Source organism: Vigna angularis, chromosome 11, assembly GCF_016808095.1.
Source record: "Vigna angularis cultivar LongXiaoDou No.4 chromosome 11, ASM1680809v1, whole genome shotgun sequence".
Lineage (NCBI taxonomy): Eukaryota > Viridiplantae > Streptophyta > Magnoliopsida > Fabales > Fabaceae > Vigna > Vigna angularis.
In genome coordinates, this window is record NC_068980.1 from 21312682 (window position 1) to 21338121 (window position 25440).

The following is a 25440-nucleotide window of genomic DNA, read 5'->3' on the forward strand; positions in this document are numbered from 1 at the left end:
TCGGATTATCCTAAATATTGTAGTAAGGAGACTATCCTAAACGCTATAAGTAAACCGTCTAATTGTTTCATAAATAATAAGTTAAAAAATACAAAAACATTCATACAACAACATATTTTTTTTCTGGAGAAGCATAATAGCATATGACAAAGTACAAAAATCAAAAGTTAATGTTCTAGTGTAATAAATCTTTTTCAAAGTTATCTATAAATTGAAGACTACATAAGAAGAGAAGGATAATTATTACACATATTCTTAAGGGGTTAAAATTCTCTTTCTTTGATAGTGTGTTGTCTAATTTTTTTTTTTATGATATCTTCTTTAAGAAAGTTTTTTATATGTATTTATTTTAAAAAAAACATAATTGTTTTTGTATAATTAGGGGACTTAAAAGGTTGTAACGAGTTATGTTGTTATAAACTCAAACTAATGAAACTCATTTGTAACTTATTTTAGTGAAAACCTTTAAGAAAAGAAAATTGGACATATCTCAAGTTGAATCAATTAGTATAAAACGAATTTTTATCCCGACCATAATTTTGTTGTGTTTCTAATCGATTTTAGAAAGGAAAATGATACTCGAACAACCAAATTTGACAACATTTGGACACAGCACACGTGTCAGCGTTTGAGCGGCCCACGTTTTGGTTGGAAAAAGCTGCTGCAATCTGAGAATTTCTGATGAAACCTGCTTCAACGCTGACGTGGCGAGGACGGGCACGGGCAGATTGGGGTGTGCGTTTCAAAAATTAAAATGACGTGGCAATGACAGAATTGGGGGCAGATTCAAATTTTAGGGTTGTTTCGAAAATTTGAGATTCAAATATTTTGAGAGAGAGAGAAAACGGAGAACATTTGATGGAGCACCTTCTTTCCTTCTTTCCTTCGAACCAGCCACCACAGCTCTCGCCGGATACGCGCCGCCCGTAGACGTTGCCGTTTTCGCTCCATCCAGTGCCGCCGGTGTCCGTCGTCTTCCACCCAGCCACGCAGTTCCGTTTGCGGGTCGCCGCAGCGCCAGTGTTGGCAGACGAACCGAAGACGGCATCGTCTTCCCTCCGGCCCAGCCGACCAAGTTTGCGTTTTGAGTATCGATTCCTCCCACCCGCTTCCTTCCCTGTGCCGGACCCTTGCGGTGGCCGCCGGACTGCCGTCGGAGTGTCGCCGGACCAAAAATAGTCCCACTTGGTCCCTTCCCTTCCCTTGATGATATTTTATGGACTTGCAAATCTCTTTTGCCAGTAAACCAACTTCCTTAGATTCTACTGATTCATTGGATGGTAGAAATACATAAATTTGTTGCAATATATGCTGTCTTTTTGGACGAATTTCTCATAAACTATGCTTAGAATATATGTTCATTAGATTTGATAGAGTCTTGAGATCAAGTTCTTTAATTGCTTGAATAGACCCAAAACTATTTTTGTCGTTCTTGGATTTATTTTGTTAATTTGAGTTGACAAATCATGATACAATGATAATTTTGTTTCTGTTCTTACATGTTTTAATCACATCTATTGGTTTGAAATTCCACAGGAGACTATTGGATGACTGTTGATAATGGAATCATTAGGTAGGCAGACATAATTGGAGGGTTGGTGGAGTGGGAAACATTAGTGGAAGTTTGTTAAGTGGGAATCATTAGTGAAGATCGTGGGAATCATTAGTGAAGATCGTGGGAATCATTACTGGGGCCCTAAACGAGGGGAGCGATCAAGACGAGAGAGGGAGTGATCAGGACGAGCGGTAGATGAGGGGAAGGGAAAAGAAACATGGATGACTGCATGTGCACCTGCTTTGTTGATGCTATCTTTATTTAAAGTGTGTATTATTCACGTTTGAAAACTCGATTGCGTTTCTGTATGAAGAATTTTTAGATGACAATTGGTTTTGTAAAGAAATTGACATTTTTATTGTAAAATATAATGATTGGAATAAGAATTTTAAGAGAAATCCAAATATAATTGAAGTGTAATGGATTTTGTTGCGTTAATGATTTTTATAGATGTTGTTTGATTAATCTTACATTGTTTTTGTAATTTTGTTGGATTGGTAGTCATGGACCTAGTTGACCTTGCTGTGAAAAAAACAAGCTTCCCCAAAATGAGAGTGGTAGACCTAGTTGGCCTTGCTGTGAAAAAACTTCAACCCAATTACCCACTTAATTCGGCTTTGGTACCAGTTATTTTGCTGAAGCATGAGTCTCACAAAATGTATTTTTATGTGGCAGGAATTTGTTAATAAAATGTTAAGAAATTGTTCCCAAATTACTTATAAGTAGATCAAATGAGGGAAAAGAAACAAGTGATAATGGTAATTTTTACCATTATCTTTGAACCAATTTTCGTACCAAATTGACCCTTTTGAAGCTTGAAACATGTTTAATCCTCCCTTTTTATCTACGTTTGTGAATAAGTTTAGTGTATACTTTACATATAAGTTTTCATCATTAATTCCTCAAATTTGTAGGCAATTTGCGTGTATTGGAGAAGTACTTAACTACTAAGAGGGGGAACCAAGGAAAAGATACAAAAGCAGGAGGCTAAAGGAGTAAGGAAGGCACCTCGCGCCTAGGCGTGACAAAGGGGCGCCGGGCGCGACATTCTAGAGAGTCTCGCGCCCGGGCGTGACAAAGGGACGCTCGCTCGCCCAGAAGAACGAACGCTCGTCCAGTATGGACGCACTAGAGGACGCACGTCCAGCAAATACGTTCAGTGGAAGACGTCCAGCGAAGACGCGCAGTGGACGCTCGTCCAGCGAAGACGCGCAGTGGACGCTCGTCCAGCGAAGACGCGCAGTGGACGCTCGTCCAGCGAGGACACGCAATGGACGCTCGTCCAGCGCGCTAAGAGGACGCTCGTCTAGATTGGCGCTCAGTGGACGCTCGGCAGCGAGAAGTGGACGCTCGTCCACGCTCAGTGGAAGCTGTTTTTCCAAAGAGTTTCACGCCCGGGCGCGCGACTGAGAGGGCGCCGGCGCGACTTTTGCTGATGTGTCAAAATGCCTATTTATTCAAGTGGTCTCGAAGCATTTGGGGATCTTTGGCTGTCCTAACACGATTTCTCTCATTTGGAGCTCTTGGAGGCGAGACAGGAGCTATGGGAACAATCCTTCTTCAACCTTGGGTCTTCTTCCTTCTTTCATTTCCACCATTGTTGTAAGTTTGAGCTCTCCATTCATGGAGAGTTAGTTTCATTATTGTTGGGGGATTGATGTAGCCACTGAAATCTTATGTAAACTGTAACACCCCAAAATATAAAACATCTCACACACCAATTATTTCATTAATAATATAAACATCGTACATTGTTACAATAATCCATTTATGAGTAAAATGGTTCACACTGAAAATACATTATATTTTTTTTTCACATAAATAAAAACACTCTTAATAAATTTTTTTTTTCTTCTTAAAATTCTCTTCATTTTTCTGCTGCTTCCTCCTTCACTTGAATTGGCTCAGATGTCATTTCCTCATCTGCTCCCGTATAACAAAAACATTATACGATCATCACAAAAATAAGATTTTACCGGCACAAACAAACAAGTAAGGGTGAGCTACCATGCACAATTCAAAGAAAAGCATGACACTATTAATATACATAATACATTCACCATAAATTCTTGTAAGATGCAATTATCATACTAGACTCTATTATCCGGATATAATGTTGATGGAAGTCTCGGGTGGTCATGCACTTGTGGTGATTTCAACAACAAAATTTTTGGCCAAATAGAATATATCATATCCCCCACAAGGTTAATCCATTAATGTCTATAAACATAGACTAGGACCTCCTACTACTCTCACCACATAACACATCCTTCTCTAATTGAGACTGGAAAATTATTAGAGTTTTAGGATCACCACCAACATCAGGACCCTCAACATCAACATATACACTAATACCATGCCAATTTAGAGTCTCTCCCCGAGACTCATACTATATTTCAAATGCATAATTTCATATCAATCATCACAATAAACATTCATAATAGAATTCGTACAAGATAATTATAAACAAATAACAATAATAAAATATTACTGTAAATGGTCATATAAGAATACAATAATTGACAATCATAAAAATAATCTTAATATAAAAATTTATGGGGAAACAAGAAGTTGAATCTGGCAGAGCCGGTTAGACAACTTCTAATCCATCCAAAAATACAATATAATTAAATAACAAGAACAATACATGTCTGGGGAAATAAGAAGTTTTGGCAGAGCCGGTTAGACAACTTCTAATCCTTCCAAAAATGCAATAAAATAAATAAGTAAAGCAATAAATAGTTTGGGGAAACAAGAAGTTGAATCTGGCAGAGCCGGTTAGACAACTTCTAATCCTTCCAAAAATGTAATAAAAATAAGTAAGGAAAGAAATAAAAAGTTTGGGGAAACAAGAAATTGAATCTGGCAGAGCCGGTTAGACAATTTCTAATCCTTCTAAAATACAATAAAAATAAATAAGGAAAACAATAAAATGTTTGGGGAAACAAGAAATTGAATCTGGCAGAGCCGGTTAGACAATTTCTAATCCTTCCAAAATACAAAAATAAACAACTAATAACATACAAATGGCATAACATAATCAACATCACATTTTACAACTATCACACTTGGATATCAACACAAAAGCATACTCTCATTTAAATTCAAGATCATATAGAAACAAAATACTCCATATTCAAGATTTAAGATCAGACAAAAGCAAAATATAGCATATTCAAGACTCAAGATAATACAAAAGGAAATACTCAAAGCTAGCTCTCATTACCTCTATTCCAGACTTAGTTTCCTCTTCTCAAACCGTTCTCCGGAAATTTCCAAAATTTCCTCTCTTCAACTAGAATTTCCTCCAACTCTCTTCTCTCACAATTTCACTAGAATTTTGGTGTAAATCTTCAGCCTCCCCCCTTGGCTATTTATAGCCAAAAAAATTTACTATTCATTTTTACTATTCATTTTTACTATTCACTTTTACTATTCATTTTTACTATTCAAAAATTATTTTTTATTCACCATTCTTATCTCTGAATCATTAATTCTACGTGGAGTGTTTTCTTCCACAATTTATTTTAATATTTTTTTTAACTATTCACTATTCACTATTTACTATTTACTATTCACTTTTCTTAAAAAAAAATCTTAAATAAGTTATAAAAAATTTGAAGCTCTCCCTCTAGAATTACTATAATTTTATATCCAAAAATCTACATTTTTCTATCCATTAAAATTATTATTACTAATAAAATGCTAAAATTTACTATTATAAATATTTTTTTTCATGGGTCTTACAAATTAAGTTACCAAAATTTCTTATTAATCTTTCCACATTTTATAAACTTATATATTTTCCATTCACAAAGAAATTTATTACTACTAGTAATAAAATTATTATTATTAAAGTAAATATTTTTCATGGGTCTTACATTCTCCCCAACAACAAAAATTTTCGACCTCGAAAATTCAACATAAAAATAATGTTATGATCATTTCACCTTATCTTCTAGTTTCCTTGTAAATTCACTCATAAACTATTAATCACAAGATCCCAAAAAACTTTTCATACACACTATAACCAGAAAGTGGTTCCCCTTATAGATCCTTATTTAATACTTTCATGACCCTGCAAAACTTTGAGGATCATCCTTTTTCCGTAACAACTTTCCATTCTATTTTCTCAACACAGTTTCTACTCCTAGAAATCGTACGCCTTCAAAAGTTGCTTATGTCTACCAAAAATTATACTAGAATGCTCCACCTTACCCTCTACTTCTATTCTCCGAAAAAATTCATAATTACTCTAATGATTACACGAAGTCCAAAAATAATACCTATATTGAGTGTGCTTTATAGCATCCATAGAAATCCTTCCATACTTAAGATCATGCATCATTTTCTTCATTCGTCCTAGATGAACTTATTTGATTCTCGGTAATATTGCCTTCACCCTTAACTACACTTAATGTTCAACAATCAACTAACAATTATTGAAGACGATAAACTTCTAAAAAAAACATATTGGAACATGACGAAACCATCCTTTCGATCATACCCTAGACTACAATGTCTATCCTTTATTTAACTCACACTAAATGTTGAACCACTATTTTCTTTCCCTGATAAACATTTCTAAAATACTTAACAAAACTAGAATAATCAAGCTTCTTTCAAGATTATACTCCAAATTACTTCAATCTTCATCTAATTATTTTCCTAGCAAACATTACTAGCCTAACTTAAAACATTCTTCAAGAATTAACTTATAAACTCAAAATCTTAGAAATATAAACCTTGTCCTCAAAATACCTTCCCACATCCTATCCTAATATGAATCCACAAACTTAATGTTATCTGTAACCCAGTACCTAACAACTGCGTATATCTGATAAGACTCAGCAGATCACTCAATTATAAATTCTGAAACCCACTTATTTTTATCTCAATAAGGCCGAATTTAAAACTAACTAACTTCCAACTATCCTACCTTATAAGTACTACTCCTACTCATTTAAATAAACCACTTATGCCACATAAGTTAAATCCATCCTATGGCATTAAAATATAGTTTAATTGTTATACTAATTAATCCTCTAATACTTGTAATAACTCCCATAGATATAAAGAATTTATGGGTCATCAAAACATGTCATGTCACAAAACCATTGTGCCAAGTATCCCTTCCCACCACTCTATTCAATAGTTTCATTGATAAGTATTAAATCGTGCCCCTTCCCATCACTCTATTCAAGAGCTTCCCCACGCAAGTACACTTTCGAATCATTTAAACATGTAACTTCCCACCACTCAACTAGAGAGATTATCAGGGTAATTCCCACAACTCAAAAAGCTTATCAAGGCAACTCCCACCTCTCATCTAGTGAGTTTATCAGGGCCATCAACCCCAACGCAACATCAATTATAACGTGCTTCCCGAGATCAAAACCATATCCCAAGGATATTTAGTGTTAACCAAATCTCAAATTTTTATCTTATGCAAACTAAAAGTAAGTATAAACAAGTTTACTCACACACGCATCACTGGTTAGAGATCAAGGTGAGACATATATATCTTTACCCATCCTTTACATCACCATTGAGGTTTGAATATTACCATATAACTATACCTGATGAAAACTACTCTAACACAACCTATAACTTGTTAATTATTCCAAATTCCCTATAATCACATCAGTTTTGTAACCCTTCTTTTTATCTATTTCCAAACTCTTCTTCTTCCTTATCTTGCCATGTTCATAATAATATTAATTCAACCTACACTACCTCTACTAACTTTAATATTCCAAAAATCAATAAGGTTTACAACCATTATACCATAAATCATGACCATTTAATCCTCTCATAAAAATACTAAAAATTTGCATAAGCCAAAAGCCAAAATTTTCGTACCTGGATTTTCTCCGCTGCTCATCATACCAAAATCTCATACTCTTAAAATCTAATCTCCAATACATTTACAAAAAAATATATCTAACAATCTCCTTTTAATAATCCATTTAGCTTAGAATCCTTTCAATACTTTATTCTTTTCTAAAGACATCGTGTTCTTTCAACTTATAACTTTCTCCTCCTATTAAACTTTCTCTTAATCCACTTTGCGCCTTATACAACTTCTCCTCTACTCTTCTTCGTTTAATATTTGATTTATCCTTAATCTACTTCAGTATTCCTATCCTTTTTTTTAGCTTTATCTTCAAATCTTCCACCATTTTCTTTCTTCCAATCTTCAAGCATCACCTATAAGAAGAGATAAGTTGATTTATCAAACCTTGCCACACTAATGTTTACCCAAAACTCCTCTCATTTAAACCTTTGAACTCAACTTTTTTTTTGTACAACCATTGATATCTAATCCTCTTGCTCGGTTCTTGAAACACTTCCAAATAAAAACGATGATTCTATACTTCAAGAACAAAACTCCGATGTTTTGACTTCTAAGCTCTAACACACCATATCTACCTATCTTCGAGAAAAAGAAAAACTTGTCTCAAAAGGTTTTGTTTAAATCTAATAAAGGTATACAGGTCAAGTGATCGTTGAATCTGTAACTCTCTACCACTTATAAAGCACATAACACAAAAAGAACTCAAATCATAACTCTCCCCTTCCAAAACCTTAAGAATTAAGAAAGGAAATTCGTCTCTGATAAAGTCATGAGTGTGCACCCTCATTACTCTTATCAAGACGTTTTTCTGTTATTAAAACCTTAAGTGGGTTGCACTCACCCTACGATTTAAACTTAAGAAACACATGACAAATCATGTCACTTAGCCCTCTTTACTGAAAGGAAACTTAAACGTACAACCCGCAAGTCATCTTAAGGACGAACTGCTCTGATACCATTAATGTAACACCCCATATATATAAAACATCTCACACACCAATTATTTCATTAATAATATAAACATCGTACATTGTTACAATAATCCATTTATGAGTAAAATGGTTCACACTGAAAATACATTATATTTTTTTTTTCACATAAATAAAAACACTCTTAATAAAAAAATTTTTTCTTCTTAAAATTCTCTTCATTTTTCTACTGCTTCCTCCTTCACTTGAATTGGTTCAGATGTCGTTCCCTCATCTGCTCCCGTATAACAAAAACATTATACGATCATCACAAAAATAAGATTTTACCAGCACAAACAAACAAGTAAGGGTGAGCTACCATGCACAATTCAAAGAAAAGCATGACACTATTAATATACATAATACATTCACCATAAATTCTTGTAAGATGCAATTATCATACTAGACTCTATTATCCGGATATAATGTTGATGGAAGTCTCGGGTGGTCATGCACTTGTGGTGATTTCAACAACAAAATTTTTGGCCAAATAGAATATATCATATCCCCCACAAGGTTAATCCATTAATGTCTATAAACATAGACTAGGACCTCCTACTACTCTCACCACATAACACATCCTTCTCTAATTGAGACTGGAAAATTATTAGAGTTTTAGGATCACCACCAACATCAGGACCCTCAACATCAACATATACACTAATACCATGCCAATTTAGAGTCTCTCCCCGAGACTCATACTATATTTCAAATGCATAATTTCATATCAATCATCACAATAAACATTCATAATAGAATTCGTACAAGATAATTATAAACAATTAACAATAATAAAATATTACTGTAAATGGTCATATAAGAATACAATAATTGACAATCATAAAAATAATCTTAATATAAAAATTTATGGGGAAACAAGAAGTTGAATCTGGCAGAGCCGGTTAGACAACTTCTAATCCATCCAAAAATACAATATAATTAAATAACAAGAACAATACATGTCTGGGGAAATAAGAAGTTGAATCTGGCAGAGCCGGTTAGACAACTTCTAATCCTTCCAAAAATGCAATAAAATAAATAAGTAAAGCAATAAATAGTTTGGGGAAACAAGAAGTTGAATCTGGCAGAGCCGGTTAGACAACTTCTAATCCTTCCAAAAATGTAATAAAAATAAGTAAGGAAAGAAATAAAAAGTTTGGGGAAACAAGAAATTGAATCTGGCAGAGCCGGTTAGACAATTTCTAATCCTTCCAAAATACAATAAAAATAAATAAGGAAAACAATAAAATGTTTGGGGAAACAAGAAATTGAATCTGGCAAAGCCGGTTAGACAATTTCTAATCCTTCCAAAATACAAAAATAAACAACTAATAACATACAAATGGCATAACATAATCAACATCACATTTTACAACTATCACACTTGGATATCAACACAAAAGCATACTCTCATTTAAATTCAAGATCATATAGAAACAAAATACTCCATATTCAAGATTTAAGATCAGACAAAAGCAAAATATAGCATATTCAAGACTCAAGATAATACAAAAGGAAATACTCAAAGTTAGCTCCCCTTACCTCTATTCCAGACTTAGTTTCCTCTTCTCAAACCGTTCTCCGGAAATTTCCAAAATTTCCTCTCTTCAACTAGAATTTCCTCCAACTCTCTTCTCTCACAATTTCACTAGAATTTTGGTGTAAATCTTCAGCCTCCCCCCTTGGCTATTTATAGCCAAAAAAATTTACTATTCATTTTTACTATTCATTTTTACTATTCACTTTTACTATTCATTTTTACTATTCAAAAATTATTTTTTATTCACCATTCTTATCTCTGAATCATTAATTCTACGTGGAGTGTTTTCTTCCACAATTTATTTTAATATTTTTTTTAACTATTCACTATTCACTATTCACTATTCACTATTTACTATTTACTATTCACTTTTCTTAAAAAAAAAATCCTAAATAAGTTATCAAAAATTTGAAGCTCTCCCTCTAGAATTACTATAATTTTATATCCAAAAATCTACATTTTTCTATCCATTAAAATTATTATTACTAATAAAATGCTAAAATTTACTATTATAAATATTTTTTTTCATGGGTCTTACAAATTAAGTTACCAAAATTTCTTATTAATCTTTCCACATTTTATAAACTTATATATTTTCCATTCACAAAGAAATTTATTACTACTAGTAATAAAATTATTATTATTAAAGTAAATATTTTTCATGGGTCTTACATAAACTACTATGTTTTGAATGAATTTATGCCTCTTTCATTGATTGTTAGTATTTAATTCCTTTTCTTAATGTTATTTATTTGAATGAAAGGATACACATAATATTGAACAACATACATACCCTAAAAAAGAAGTTTATTCCCACAGTGCATGGGTTAAAGGTGTGTATAAGTATTTGGTGAGAAGTCATTTGGAAACACTTATTTGGAATTTATTAACAAATTCCTGGCACAGAAAGCACAATGGGTAACGCTCCAGGTGCAGGACCAGAACTGGTACCAAAGGCTAAATAAGTGGGTACCTGGGTATAACTTTTTGCACATAAAGGCCATCTTTGTCCACCACACTCATTTTGGAGTGCCTCATGTGTTGTAGCTCATTTCATCTATTTCTGAGTAATTTGGAAACAATTATTTAGGAATTAATTAACAAATTCGTGGCACACAAAGCAAAATTGGTAACGGTGCAGGTGCTGGACCAGAACTGGTACCAAAGGCTGAATAAGTGGGTACCTGGGTATAACTTTTTGCACATAAAGGCCAACTACGTAATTGGGTAAAACGTTTTGCACATGAAAGTCAATTAAGTTCAACAAACTGAATTTCAACTGCCAAATATATTTCTCAACAATTTCTGAAATCAGATTTGATGTCCAACCAATACATAAATATGAAAAGTAACAAGTTTTCTTTCATCAATAATCTCCAACATTCTACAAAATGCCTAAATCTTCCAACACTTGATTCCTCCGCACGTTGTCCACATGCAAAATCCATTGACAAACATATTGCTCCCTAACTTGTTGTAGTTCTTCCTGCAAAGACAGTAATGCACAAAACATGAATCAAATGCAACATTTGTATGAAAGATGCAGAACATATAAATTTTTACAGCTTACAGTTGTGTAACTGGGCATTGTGTTTCTTTCATATTTCTCAATGTCATCCCACAACTCCATAATTTTCAGAACAATTACTCCACAATCAAATCTACAACAAAACAAGTCCAACAACGCAAGTATGATATTTAACATATCAATTATACGTCAAAATATTATATTTACAAAAATCAACAAACATACTTGTTTGGTTGGATTGGAGTATGCAAGTGTTGTACCTCCAATGATGGTTTCCTGTCTTCCGAAATATATATCAAAATGTCCAAAAAGCAATGCAAGATTATGTGCCTGAAAAACAGCACACTCCACAAAAAGTTAAATTTATTCCATAAATTTTCCCACTTATTCCATAAACATTTTAGTATCGTCAAAGGAATAATGTTTATGTTCTCATGTCCATAGTATCAATCAACACACATTTAATTTATCCAACAAGTCATATTATTACAGCTTACACACAACGGATCATACATAACCAAAATCATCCTGCGTACCTTCTTCCTTCTATCACGTCCTTTACTTTGTTCACCAAGTTTCTCCATGACACTACACCAACACAAAAAGTTAAATTACATTACACCAACACAATCAAGTAAAAGAACAAAATGGAAATGATAACAAACATTGTCAGCATTTGTTAAAAGACAACCACAAAGAGAACAAAAAAATGATACTAATTTATTAATTCATATCATTCGTGCCACATAAAAATACATTTTGTAAGACTCGTGGTACAGGAACAGAACTGGTACCTAAGGCAAATTAACTGGGTACCTGAGTTCAAGTTTTAGCACACCGAGGCCAACAACGACCACCACACTAATTTTGGGGTGCCTTCTTTATTTTCCCTCATTTGATCTACTTCTACGTTATCTGGGAACAATTTCTTAACATTTTTTTAACAAATTCGTGCCACATAAAAATACATTTTCTAACACTCATGGAACAGGAACATAACTGGTACCTTAGGCAGAATATGTGGGTACCTGGGTTCCAATTTTTGCACACCAAGGCCAACTACGTCCACCACTCTCATTTTGGGGTGCCTTGTTTGTTTTCCCTCGTTTCAGCTACTTCTAAGTAATCTGGGAACAATTTCTTAACATTCGTGTCACATAAAAATACATTTTCTAGGACCCTGGGTTCACCAACATAACTCGTACCAAAGCCGAATGAACTGGGTAATTGGGTTCAAGTTTTTTCACAGCAAGGCCAACTAGGTTCACCACTCTCATTTTGAGGTGGCTTATTTTTTTTCACAGCAAGGCCAACGCGGTCCATGACTACCAATCGAAAAAAATTACAACAACAATGTAAGATTAAGCAAACAACAAGTATACAAATCAGTAACACAACAAAATGCACTTGGGAGACATTTCATACATAAGCAAAATCATCCACAAACAACATCATGCATGAATGAAACCTTCATTCCACTGAAATAAAAAAAAAACGAACCTTCACTCAGCACGAGGTGCGGCGGTTGGAACACAGACGAAGATAAAGGTGTGGGTGGGACTGACAACCCGGAAAACCCCTCTTTTTGGTCCACCGAACAGTCCACACTCCGGCGACACTCCGGCGATGCTCCGGCGGCACTCCGGGACAGGGACGGAAGCAGGTGGGACGACGCGAGACCTTCAACGCGCCCCTAGTTCGCTGGGCCGGACCGGACGGAAGACGATGGCGTCTTCCCTTCCTTCGCCAACGTCGGACCTGTGGCGGCCGTGAATCGGAATCGCCTCGAGGGGTTCGATAGCTCCCAGACAGCCTTCAACGTTGTCCGGCGACACTCCGGCAAGCACTCCGCCGGACGTCTCTCTCTCCAACTCCCTTTCTCCAAGTCGTTCGGCCTCTCTAGGTTACACTCTCTATCTCTGAACCTTCGCGCTTCTCTCTCTAAAATTGTTCCAAATTCAATTTCAAATTTGAAACGCGGACCTGCAAACCCTGACCACTCTCTTTCCACGTCATATTTCATTTTCATTTAATTTTTCCAACTGGACCACTCAAATTTAGACACGTGTGACGTGTCTAAATGTTGTCAAAAATGGTTGTTCAAGTATCATTTTCCTTTTAGAAAATCTCTAAATGTTCAACATTGAATGTCTGTAGACTAACTAACTCATACAAATAACGTCTAACGTTGTTTCCGAAAAATTTTCAAACTCTATTCAAACTTCTCTTTATAGAATTTGCATGTTATTTCAATATTGCGATATATCTTACATAAATTTAAACATGCTAAATTTAGTTCTTTTAATTCACAAAATATTGTTTTCAATACTTGCAACTATTTTTATTTTTATATGAAAAATTTAAAATTACAACACCAATTTTCAATTTGAGATATAACTATATTATAAATAAGTAGTTGAATGATAATGAAATGCTGAAACCACTTGATTATTAAAAATTAATTAATTAGATAAATAAAATAAAATATTTTATCTAGATTTCGTATCTTCTAAAAGTTCACTTAAAAGATTTATTTGTTTGTGAAGCAATTTATTGGGTTTCCTTCATTGATTTGGACTGATCATTTTGTGAGCGCGGATTTGAAGGAGAACGGTTTAATCTCATTTATGCATGCTAAAAAAAATAAGAGGAAAAAGAAAGATAAGAATATATTATTTTCCGGAAATGTGTTTCACTTTTATTTAAATTCCTTTTCCCGATCAATAAATAATAATATAAATTATGAAATAAAAACTAATAATAATAATAATAATAGTAATTATTAACTAATAATAATTATCCTTATTATTAATTATTACTAATATTACTAATAATAATAATATAATAACTATAATAATAATTATTACATTTTATTTTATATTAATTTTCACTGTAAAATTATAATCTAAAATTCTATATCGATCAAATTATTTACGTACTTTACTTTTAAATATCCTCACTTTAACCTTTTCATCTCCTTAAACAAATAATCTAAGTTTCTTCTCAAATTTCTTAAAATAGTTCTTCTAAATTTTCAAAAAATGCTTTCTATTCAGTTTAGTTGTTTTCTTCCCAAACTAAATTATGAACTTAAAAGGTTGAGACGAAAATAAAGAATAGAAAGGACATTATATGCACGTTACTTTCTCAAACTCATTAAGTATAAAGTAAAATAAAAAATAAAAATTAAATGACAGTGTTTCAAGTGAGTGAGTGGAGATGATTAAAGGGTAGTGTAAATTATTTCTCATATTATGAACTGTGATATGCAAATTTAACAATTTGGAAAAAAAATTCTTCAACTTTCATTTTATAGCATCCATGCATTGAATAAAAATTATTGTTTTCATTAAATTATAACAGTTCAATGGAATTCGAAGGGATTTTCTTCTACAATCAATACTCTCCAGAACCTCTATATATACAGTGCTCTTCTAAATCCATCCATATAGTTGCATTCATCACACAAAGATGGCCCTTCATTCTTGCATTTTCTTCATCTTTTTTCTCTTGCTCAAATTCTCAACCACTTGCTTTTATGCAAGGTCTCTCACTGAACCACTCAAAGGAGGTTTCACTGTTGAACTGATTCACAGAGACTCTTCAAAATCTCCATTCTACAATCCCACCAAAACCCTTTTTCAGAAACTCAACACCTCTTTCCACCGTGCTTTGGACCGTGTTAATCACTTCTACGCAAAACCAAAAGCTACCAAAAACACACCACAGTCTGTGATAATCTCCAACCAGGGAGAGTACCTTGTGAAGTACTCCATCGGAACACCACCGTTTGAACTGATGGGCATTGCTGACACCGGTAGTGATCTCATTTGGTCACAGTGCAAGCCTTGTGAACAGTGTTACAACCAAACCAGTCCATTGTTTGACCCTTCCAAATCCAAAACATACGAACCTGTCTCTTGCTACTCCACGGTGTGTCAGACTCTGGGTCAAACTTATTGCTTATCTGATGCTCAACCCAATTGCCAGTATACCATATCCTACGGTGATGGATCTCATTCTCAAGGAAATCTTGCCTTTGACACACTCACTTTGGGTTCTAATACAGGTAATCAAAATGTACAATTTTAGGTCATTATCTGATGAGTTTGTCATCAGATAATGTTTTGAGAAGTTAGAGTTTGTAAGAGTTGATTTGTTTGTTATTGTTAATGTTTTCAGATAATTGTTGGTCATTTGTTTTTTATGTTTGTTATCAGATTCCTCAGTTGCATTTCCCAGTATTCCCATTGGTTGTGGTGTGAACAATGCTGGTACATTTGACAGTGAAGGGTCTGGCATAGTTGGTTTAGGAGGTGGTCATGTCTCACTTGTCTCCCAGATAGGTCCTTCAATTGATTTCAAATTCTCCTATTGCTTGGTGCCATTGTTTCATCCCAAAAGCTCAAGTAAATTAAATTTTGGAGAAAATGCTGTTGTGGGTGGCCCAGGAACAGTTTCTACACCAATCATACCTGGTTCTGTTGATACATTCTATTACCTTAGATTGGAGGGGATGAGTGTGGGGTCCAAAAGGATTGAGTTTGTGGATGATTCATTGTCAGATGATGAAAAGGGTAACATTATAATCGATTCAGGAACAACTCTCACAATTTTGCCAGAAAAATTTTATGCCAAATTGGAGTCAGAAGTGGCTGCTAACATCAACCTAGAACGAGTGAATATCACAGACCAAATTCTAAGCCTTTGTTACAACTCTGGAGGACATAATGCAGTTGAGGCTCCACCTATTGTTGCACATTTTAGTGGTGCGGATGTTGTGTTGGATTCTTTGAACACTTTTGTTAGTGTGTCTGATGATGTTTTGTGCTTTGCTTTTGCCCCAGTGGCAACTGGTTCCATCTTTGGTAACTTAGCACAGATGAACTACTTAGTTGGTTATGATTTGCTGAGGAAAACTGTCTCCTTTAAGCCCACTGATTGCACCAAGATGTAATGTCTCAATGTCTCACTTCTACGTTGAATAAATGACTTTATATTTAATAAGTTAATCATAACCATGTGTGTTCTGATATTTTGCATTGAGTTTACTATTATAATTTGGTCGTATGCATGAGAAATTATATTTTGCTTATGATATGAAAATGTAGTAGTTAGTGGTCGAATAACATTTCCATATATAATTTTCATTTGAATTCTGTTTATTTATTATTTATATTATTAACAATATCTTAAGTTTATATTTTTACACTGTTATTTAAAATGATGATGTAAAAGTACTAATATAATACAAAATTAATAATTATGACTTTTGAATCACTCTATAATTATATTTCAGGTAACTTTTTTAGATATCAAATCATGAAGTTAAAATTAAGATTGCTTTTCATGTATTCACTTACACACAAAAATTGAATGAAAACTTAATATTTACATCAATTTATATTTATCTATTTAACTAAAGAACGAACTAACTATATATATACTCCATTTTTTTATATTTTAAATATGAATACAAAACATATAGAATAAGATTCTCATTCAATCCTTTCTATTATCTTTAGTATTAGAGTATGTTTTCTTTTATTTCTAACAATTTTTCACCATTCTACTTTTCAAAAATCTTAACAATCCTTTGAACCCGAATTCCAATATTTCATTTTTTTTCCTTTTTTTCTCTTATTCTCTCTCATTTTTGTATTTTTCCTTTCTCTCTAAGTGCATATTTCTTTATCGATTTATTTTTCTCTATGATTTCTCTTCATACAATATATCTCCTACTTCTCTCTTTATGGTATACGAGTCCTAGAGCTACAACAAAAAGAGCTTCCATGGTAGCAAAGGTTGAAGGAAACCTGAAAGCAAAAGGAGACAGAGAACGGGTAAGGGAAAACATAATACTTTGATTACAACTTTTGGTAGTGTTCTTGTGTATGGAAAAAGTAAATCCCTAACTTAAATAGGGTTTATGTAAACTGAGAAAATGGGGAAAAGGATAACAAAAAACCTTAACTGATACTCTAACATATTACTGCTAGGTAGTAATCCTAACTAATCTAACTGTTTTAACAGTCTCCTCTCAAGTTGGATGGTGTATGCTCACCAATCCAAGCTTGGGAACGATGGATCGAAAGCGGAAGAACTTGGTGAAGATGTCCACTAATTGTTCATCCGAGCAGATGAGAAGAAGACGCAAAAGATTGGCTTGGATTTTCTTGCGCACAACATGACAATCTAGGTCGATATGCTTCATCTGTTGGGAAAAACGTGACCCACATAAATAATAATACTCTTCAATTCACTTGGGTTCTTTTTCATTGAACCTTGACAACCTTTAAATAGGTGCAAATAGGGCCTTGGACCAAGTACAAATAATAAAAACTAACAAAATATTAACTAACTTAAAATAAAATCTACCTAATCTATCTCTATCTTATATTAATAAAATAAAATAATATTCTCCTAAATAAAAGAAAAATCAAAACTACCTGTATCTATTTTATCTCTATCAAAATCAAATCAAATATTACTAAACCCAAAACTAATAAAATAAAATTTTAATGAATCTCTAAAATTTAAGTTTATTCCAACATCATCCTCTCACAAAAACTTTGATTGTGAGCTTGTTGTCATAGTAAAGGATTTTAGTGGCAGTTGTCACAGTAAAGGATCATCTCACCAAAACTGTTAGTATTACCATACAAATAAATGCACCTTGTTGCCATGACTACATGGAGCAATTTCACGACCTTTGTCCATTTCATTGAAAAAGCGTGAAACAGATACCAAATACCAAAGACAAAACAGAGAAAAACAATGGACAAGGAACAATGCTTGGTCGAAAAAGGTAACCAACAACGAAAAGAAACTAACTAATGAAAAATGAGGTCGTGATTCAGAGCGAAGAACCGGTAAACCAAAAGGATTCACTCTTTACCTAGATTTTGGAGCCTGAAAGTCAAAAAATTTGTCTCTCAATGACCGTAAAACACATAATAACCACAAAACACACTAATACACAAGCAAAACAAAAGAATATTGTAAAAAACTTGTATGATTGTATCGTTTTCCTTAGGGAATACATGCTGACACTCGTAACTAAAATAAATTATAGTCTAAAACTGCAAAATTGCAAATGATTTTGTGATCACCAGAATCTCATTGCTACCATAATTGTTGTTACTGGAGCTCTATAAAGTTGAAGATTTAAAAGACTCTTCAACAAGTAACTTCGATTTGAAAACCTCGCATGCTATATATATACGTCTTCATCATATGTTTTATCCATCATGAAATTCATATAACGCTAAAGTTTTTCCTTCTCGTTTTAACTTCTAACAATAGTCACCCTAATATTAACATGACAGAAAAGATAAGAGAAAGAAATTCTCAAGTGATTAATTACGTAAGAAAATGGTTATGGACACCAAAAACTTTTCTACCTCAAGTTAGAGTCAATTACCACATAGAAAATATATCCATTTTAGAACTTAAAACTCCATTATGGTTTTATTTTTAAAAAAATTAGAAAATTAAAATGAAAATTATATATTTAAATTGTCTTCTACCTTAACTTCTAAATAAGTTAAAATTATTCAATCTATTAGAACAATTTTCAACCTATTTTTTTCAAATTTCAAAATGATTAATCATGTAATACTTGAGAAAGATAATCACTAATTTACATATCTAGAGGCTTGTGATTTTTAGCAGGAGATTATAAAAAGAGATAGGATTATTATTAGCAATTTCCTCACACAATGAACCTCTAGAACTCACGGCCACCCTTATGAACTGGTGGTATAATACATTGACATGCTATTGCACTATTTATTTGATAACAACTATTTCTTGATTACCCACAACAGAAGTGTAAACAAGAAAAACACTAGACATGTCAAAGAAACAATAGATCAGCCGAGAAGGAACTTTTTCAGCCAAAAAGCAGAGAACTTGGGGTATCTTTTCAAATTGTTCTTGTAATCCACATATATGAGGCCAAATCTAACTGTGTAACCAGCATCCCATTCAAAGCTGTCAGAAAATGACCATGCATAGTAACCCTTCACATTAACACCGTCTCTGCATGCACCACATACCAAAAACAATAATAATCACAATTAAAGAATTCATTTTGAACCAAATATGTGTACATAAGAAACATATTTCAGTTCCTCACTTGATGGCTTGAAGAAGGAATTGGAGATGGCCATTATGGTATCTAATTCTTATTGCATCTTTGCGTGCTTCATCCACTGGTATGGAGTCATTCCTTGATTCAGCAATTCCTAAAACAAATTAACAACCATATTAACTAGTTTCTAGCTAAGCTAGTGTTTGCTAATATTATGCTTCACATCACTTATTGCATCAATCATGAACAAAGAAACAGTTAAAACATAAATTTTAAGCTTATTGCATGTAAGATTTGTATCTACTTATTTATAAAGTGAGATTTACATCTATTTATATATTATGAATTGTCATCAATTGTCTTATCTCTATTTGATATGAAACTTCTATCAGAAACTAGATAAACTCCTGACAAGCTGCATTCTCCAATTTAAGGAACTAATCACTTGATAAATTGTGTGATAGCATGATTGTAATGCTCCTGAGTCTAACAACTGACCAAAAGGAAATCTAATGGTTTAGAGTTACCATTTTCTGTGATGTAAACATCTGGATTTTTGTATTGGTCCCTTATGTGTAACATAAGATGATGAATTCCCTTGGGATAGATAAAGAGCCAATTCAGATCAGTCTGCAAAACAACAAATGTTTGCTTCTTTAGAAGTTGAAATGCACTTTCACAGCTTGCATGGTTTACTTGTGTTTGTAAACACTCGCCCAAACATACAAGCTTAATGGAAATACTACTTGTATGAGATGAAGCTAAGTACATGCATCAGCCAACTAAAATTAAGCATGATTAGTTGAAATAGTTTGACAGAAAATTTACTGTACCTTTGGTCCAACTAATAGGCCATTCCTTTCCGCTGTGATCAAGAGAAAATTGTTGATTCTGTTTGTCAGTTAACTGCTAAAAGTTAGTAAAATAAAATCATTTTCTGTAGGCAAGTTTACTTACTGGTGAGAGTAGCTAGTATATCTGTGTAGAAGGTCCTGTTGGTGGTGACTGGTGCAGCATGTTCTGCATAATATGTGGTGTAATAATTCACACCAAGAAAATCAATGGAATTTTTTAGGCCTTCTGATTCGGCTTTTGTGAAAGCAGGGAGTCTAGCTCCCACTGAAGATCTCATACTTTCAGGATAGTCACCATATGTAACCGGATGAGCATACCTGCAAATAATGGATGTGTTACAGGCTTTTTATCAACTAATTCCATATCAATTTTGTTAGATCTATCGAGAAGGAGTAGACACAAACATCAGTAAGATCTAAATTTAATCACATAAAAAATTCATATCACTCTCTATAAAAACCTTAAAACAATGAATTCACGAGTCTCACCTTTATATAATATTTTACCTTCTTATTTTTATTATGGTAAGATTTGGACTCAAAGTTGAATTCTCAACGTGCCTTTGTCCCATAATTGAGTCCAGGCTATCAAATAAGTACAAATCTCATATTTGAGAACCAAATAGATGCAATGGTGTGAAGTTTATCATCTTGTTGGAAAACACAAACATCCATATCTGGCTCAGTTTTTGAGTTGTGTTTTATTATGAGAAATACGTACCAACCAAAGAAAAAATCCAGAGCTCTGCTTGCAGCCTTGTTATCAGCAGCAGTGTTAGATTTTGGCAGAAAGAAGTGAGTTGGTATGGTGATCCCAATTTTTCCTTTTTGACGAGCCTACACAACAAATAAACATGAGATTTTTAGACTTACAGTGTTTATCTTTCATTCCTGTCTCCAATCTTTAAATTTGTTTTAATTATTAATTATAACATATGATTTAGTTGATTTTGAAAAAATAACAGTTATGTATGAAAAAGTAACAGTTATATATTAATTTTCCAACATCTTTATAAATTCTAATTATTATTAATTTATTTTCTCATGGAACAACAAAAAGTTACATGCCTAATAAATATGAAAAATAAAAATATAGATAAATTTTTCCTTTAAAAATAGTCAACACACTCCTACCCCTTTATCATTAGTGGTTCTTAAAATTGTACTTTTTTGTAATAAATCTTTCAATGTATATTTAAAGAATTATACTAATAAAATTAAATGAACGAAAAGAGAAACAATAATGATGTATACCTAAACTAAACCAGAGTAGATAGACATCATCAATACTCTCCAATAATTTAGATATAAGTTTTAGTTTCAGACAATGTCTTATTGTTTCTCTAAAATTGAAACTTAATTCTTAATATTTACGACATTGCTTAACAATTCACGTATTAAAAAAAATATCAATATACAAATTCAAGTGACAAACCAAGACTCACTCAAGATTAAGTATCATATGAGACTATTTTTAAGTAACAAAGGATTAGATAACTAAGAATACAGCCAAAACATAAATGGTTATTTTTTTTAGTTGTATAAATGCTAAATATCTGGTTATCATTTTCAGGAAAATGTTTTGGAAGCTAACCTGGTATTTTCTCTTGTACAAGGTGGCAGCAGACTCATGAGCAAGTAAGAGGTTGTGACCAACGATGTAGGGTTCAGTGGCTGAGTCACCAGCATTGCAATTCCCAACGTATTTAGAACATCTACCTGGTGCAAAGGTTCCACCGCCATAACCAAACAGACTATATGATAAGGGTTCATTCAGAGTCACCCAATGTTTCACTCGATCTCCGAAAGTCTTGAAGCAAAAGTCAGCATATTTACGAAAATCCTCCCTAATTATCCATCACAAACAAAGTTAATTGGAAATTCAAGGTTAATTACATAATCATGAGTAGAGTAACAAAAAATTAGGTCATCTTTCTTATATATTTTGAAAACTTAACAGATAAACTACATCAAACTACACCAAATATTCAGTTGAGAATGTGAAATCGTATTGAAGATTGTGACTTACACTACTTTATGACTTCTAAATCCTCCATACTCATCTTCAAGAGCTTGTGGAAAGTCCCAATGAAAAAGAGTGACAAAAGGAAATAAACCTATAAAAAAAAAAACCAAAAAATGAGTTAATTGTGAAAGTTAAAAAAAAAAAGTGTTAAGAGAGGTTTACCGTTTGCGTGGATCTCATTGATGAGGTTGTTGTAGAATTTAACACCCAAGGGGTTAACAACGTCCCTGCCCTCTGCAGGAAAGCAATTCAATGCGTTTCATCACTTTTCAATTTCAACAAGGTTTTTTCTAATAAATAAAATTAATTTATACAGGTTTTCTAGTATTGATTTTTTCTAGAAATGATCGTTAACTTGAATTTTAACATAAACTAATTAATTGTTTACTTTGTAAATATATAAATATATATAAGGTTTATTCAAACAGATTTTGTGGTATTATTTTTCTAGTATACATATATGCAGAACTTATACTGAAGAATAGAGTGGAGTTAGGATTTATGTTTTACTTGGAAATATTCTTGTCCAAGAGATGGAGAATCTGTAAGAATCCAACCCAATTTCTTTCACGAGTTTTATGTCTTCCTGCAACATTTCACAATTAGATAATTACTTCAATAAATCAACATTCATTATAAAAATGACAGGTTGGCGTCTAAAATAAACGCATATAATATAATAATATTTCGTAATCACTTAAATCAAAACAATAAAAAAAATATAATTAAAATATTAATATATGGTTTGTCAAGTTTTTTTCTTTATATATCAAAATCTTGCCATCCACAAATAAATGTTGATTTTTTCAAAAGAGACTTCATGAAAAAAGTGACTCTTTAATCATTATATAAAGACAAAAATATCACTTTCAGTCCTAAAATGTAAAATGGTGAAATTATAGATTTTTTTTCTTACATATTATTTATTCTGGTGAAATTTGAACTGATATTTAGGTTAAAAAAATTACTTTAGCAGTATGATGACTAAAAAGGGTGAATTTAGAGGGAAAATGTACCTTGTAGCGATGATAAAAATCAGCTCCCACATCACCACTGCTGTGATCCCAAATTTTGTCTGTTCACACCAATAAAAGAAAATCAACAACACAAAAAGTATAATAATTATGCCATGTTTAATCATCATGATTTTACATAAACTTTTACTTTTATTCTTTTATAAGATAATTTCTTTTGCCTTCCATTCATAATAGTATGAATAATGATATTTTAACAATATTTTTTTAACAACATTTTAATATCATTTATATATTATTTTGTAATTGGTCCAAACTTACTCTATAATTAATAATAATAATCATAAACATCAACATGGACCAATCATCGAATAATATGTAGATGATATTAAAATATCGTCAAAAATAACTCATTAGGAAATATTATTAGTCATACAGAGTAATATTTAATGTACATTTACTTTTTAAGTTAATGTAAACAAATTTTTATATTTATATTTTTTTACTTATAATGCAAAAGTACAATTTCTTGGATAAAAGTAAATTTGTGTTTGAACTTTATAAGAAAGAATTCACACTTTCAAGTATGATTATTTTAATAACTTTTTAAAAATGTGTCTGTAATTCTAAACAAATTGGTTTAGAGAAAAACCTGGGTGCTGTTGGGTGTAGGTATCCCATATACATGGTCCTCTGCCATCTACATTTGCTGCACCTTCTGCCTGAAATTAACAAAGACAACCTAATGAACATTGTATTGTAATATTTAATAAACAAGTTCAAACAAAGACAAATTTAGATTATTTTTTTAATGAGATTTTTCAATGTTGTATCTTTATTGTGTTTTTAAAATGCACTAATTGTAATATTTATATAAAAGAGATTACTAAATTAAAATTATTATAAGATCTTTTAAGAAGTTAGGATCTTTTGATAAGAGAATCCGGTAGAGACATTAATACAGGAGTCTCTTTCACGCTGATGCAATCTTTTTTTAATAGAAGCATTTATAATCATGAATATTTTTCTTGAGTTTTTTTTTTTATTATTATTATTTATCTTAATTTTCGATAAAAAAAATCATATTATATTTATATGAATCAATAGATTTATTGTATATAATAATCAATTTTTTCATTTTCAGTCCACAAACATCCATAAAGTCATTTTCAATAATTATTACCGTTGAAAGTCTACATCAACTAGATAAAAAAAAAATTCATCTTACAAATCAATTATAGAGTTAAGTTAATTTTAAAATTCATTTCTTAATCATTATATTTTTAAAATTATACTAAATATAAATATACAGTGAGAAAAGAATATGAGATCTTGAAATATAAAAATAGTATGCATGAATTTAACTAAGAAGGGAAAGGGTGGTTATGCAAAAAAGAAAGAAAAGAAAAAGTGATTGTTGTGTGAATATCTGAACCTGATAAGCAGAAGAACCGATTCCAAAGACAAAAGTTGAAGGAAAAAGGGTTTTGTTGAAGGATGAAAGATCGTGTCTTGGCACAACAGTTGGAGCTACAGCTGCAGCGCCATTAACACCCAAAAGGGTAGCAAGAGAAAGAAGGCAAAGGAGAGAAAGAGTGTTACTTCTCATTTCTGCTATGCTCTCTCAAACTTTGCCATTCCTTTCTATTTAAAGAAGAATGGGTTCGATATTGTCGTTTTCAAAGGAATGTGACAGATTTGCAGAAATTTGTTTCATTATGTATGGAAAATTACAGGTACGATTCTGGGTTAATAATTTTAAGTAAGCTAACGAAGTAATTACATAAGAGTGAATAGTATGTACTTAAAAGACAAAACATTTTTCTTTATTTTATTTTTATCTATTCACACAGTATTATTATACATAATAAATACCTTAAAAATCATACTAGCTATAAGTGAAATTGCTATTTTAAAATTTTCGAGTTATTATTCTCATCTTTGTTTATAAATTCAATTTTAATATTTTTAATATTTTCTTAATATTTTTAAATAAGCTTATTTATTTTTAATTCTTTAGGTAATAATTACGACAAGCTAACT

At 32.3% G+C, this 25440-nt stretch overlaps 2 protein-coding genes across 3 annotated transcripts; one reads left to right on the forward strand and one right to left on the reverse strand.

Annotated features, from left to right (window-relative positions):
• The first annotated feature begins 14919 nt into the window (after nt 1–14919).
• Nucleotides 14920–16405, forward strand: LOC108323532 (aspartic proteinase CDR1). The gene is made up of 2 exons (XM_017556015.1): nt 14920–15517; nt 15669–16405. Exons 1-2 carry the CDS (start codon nt 14920–14922, stop codon nt 16403–16405), a joined length of 1335 nt encoding a protein of 444 aa, XP_017411504.1.
• A 2721-nt stretch (nt 16406–19126) lies between these two features.
• Nucleotides 19127–25025, reverse strand: LOC108323533 (vicianin hydrolase-like). 2 transcript variants are annotated; one of them, XM_052871199.1, is made up of 14 exons: nt 24833–25025; nt 24050–24119; nt 23440–23498; nt 22934–23009; nt 22586–22657; nt 22427–22514; nt 21992–22244; nt 21119–21234; nt 20905–20982; nt 20501–20715; nt 20377–20408; nt 20071–20173; nt 19589–19697; nt 19127–19491 (listed from the first exon to the last, which is right to left on the reverse strand). In XM_052871199.1, exons 1-14 carry the CDS (start codon nt 25004–25006, stop codon nt 19323–19325), a joined length of 1614 nt encoding a protein of 537 aa, XP_052727159.1. In that variant the 5' UTR covers nt 25007–25025; the 3' UTR covers nt 19127–19322. The 2 variants fall into 2 exon arrangements, with proteins under 2 accessions (XP_052727159.1, XP_017411505.2); XM_017556016.2 differs by lacking the exon at nt 20905–20982 and having other exon boundaries at nt 24833–25024.
• Between the last annotated feature and the right edge of the window lie 415 nt (nt 25026–25440).

What these genes read in the sequence shown, in the direction of transcription:
- LOC108323532 (XM_017556015.1), top strand. Translation starts at nt 14,920, where the DNA reads ATGGCCCTTCATTCTTGCATTTTCTTCATCTTTTTTCTCTTGCTCAAA. An exon ending in CACTTTGGGTTCTAATACAG is followed by an intron (nt 15,518 to 15,668) that starts GTAATCAAAATG and finishes GTTTGTTATCAG; the next exon opens with ATTCCTCAGTTGCATTTCCC.
- LOC108323533 (XM_052871199.1), bottom strand. Translation starts at nt 25,006, where the DNA reads ATGAGAAGTAACACTCTTTCTCTCCTTTGCCTTCTTTCTCTTGCTACC. An exon ending in CTACACCCAACAGCACCCAG is followed by an intron (nt 23,499 to 24,049) that starts GTTTTTCTCTAA and finishes TGGTGTGAACAG; the next exon opens with ACAAAATTTGGGATCACAGC. An exon ending in TGTACAAGAGAAAATACCAG is followed by an intron (nt 21,235 to 21,991) that starts GTTAGCTTCCAA and finishes TTTGTTGTGTAG; the next exon opens with GCTCGTCAAAAAGGAAAAAT.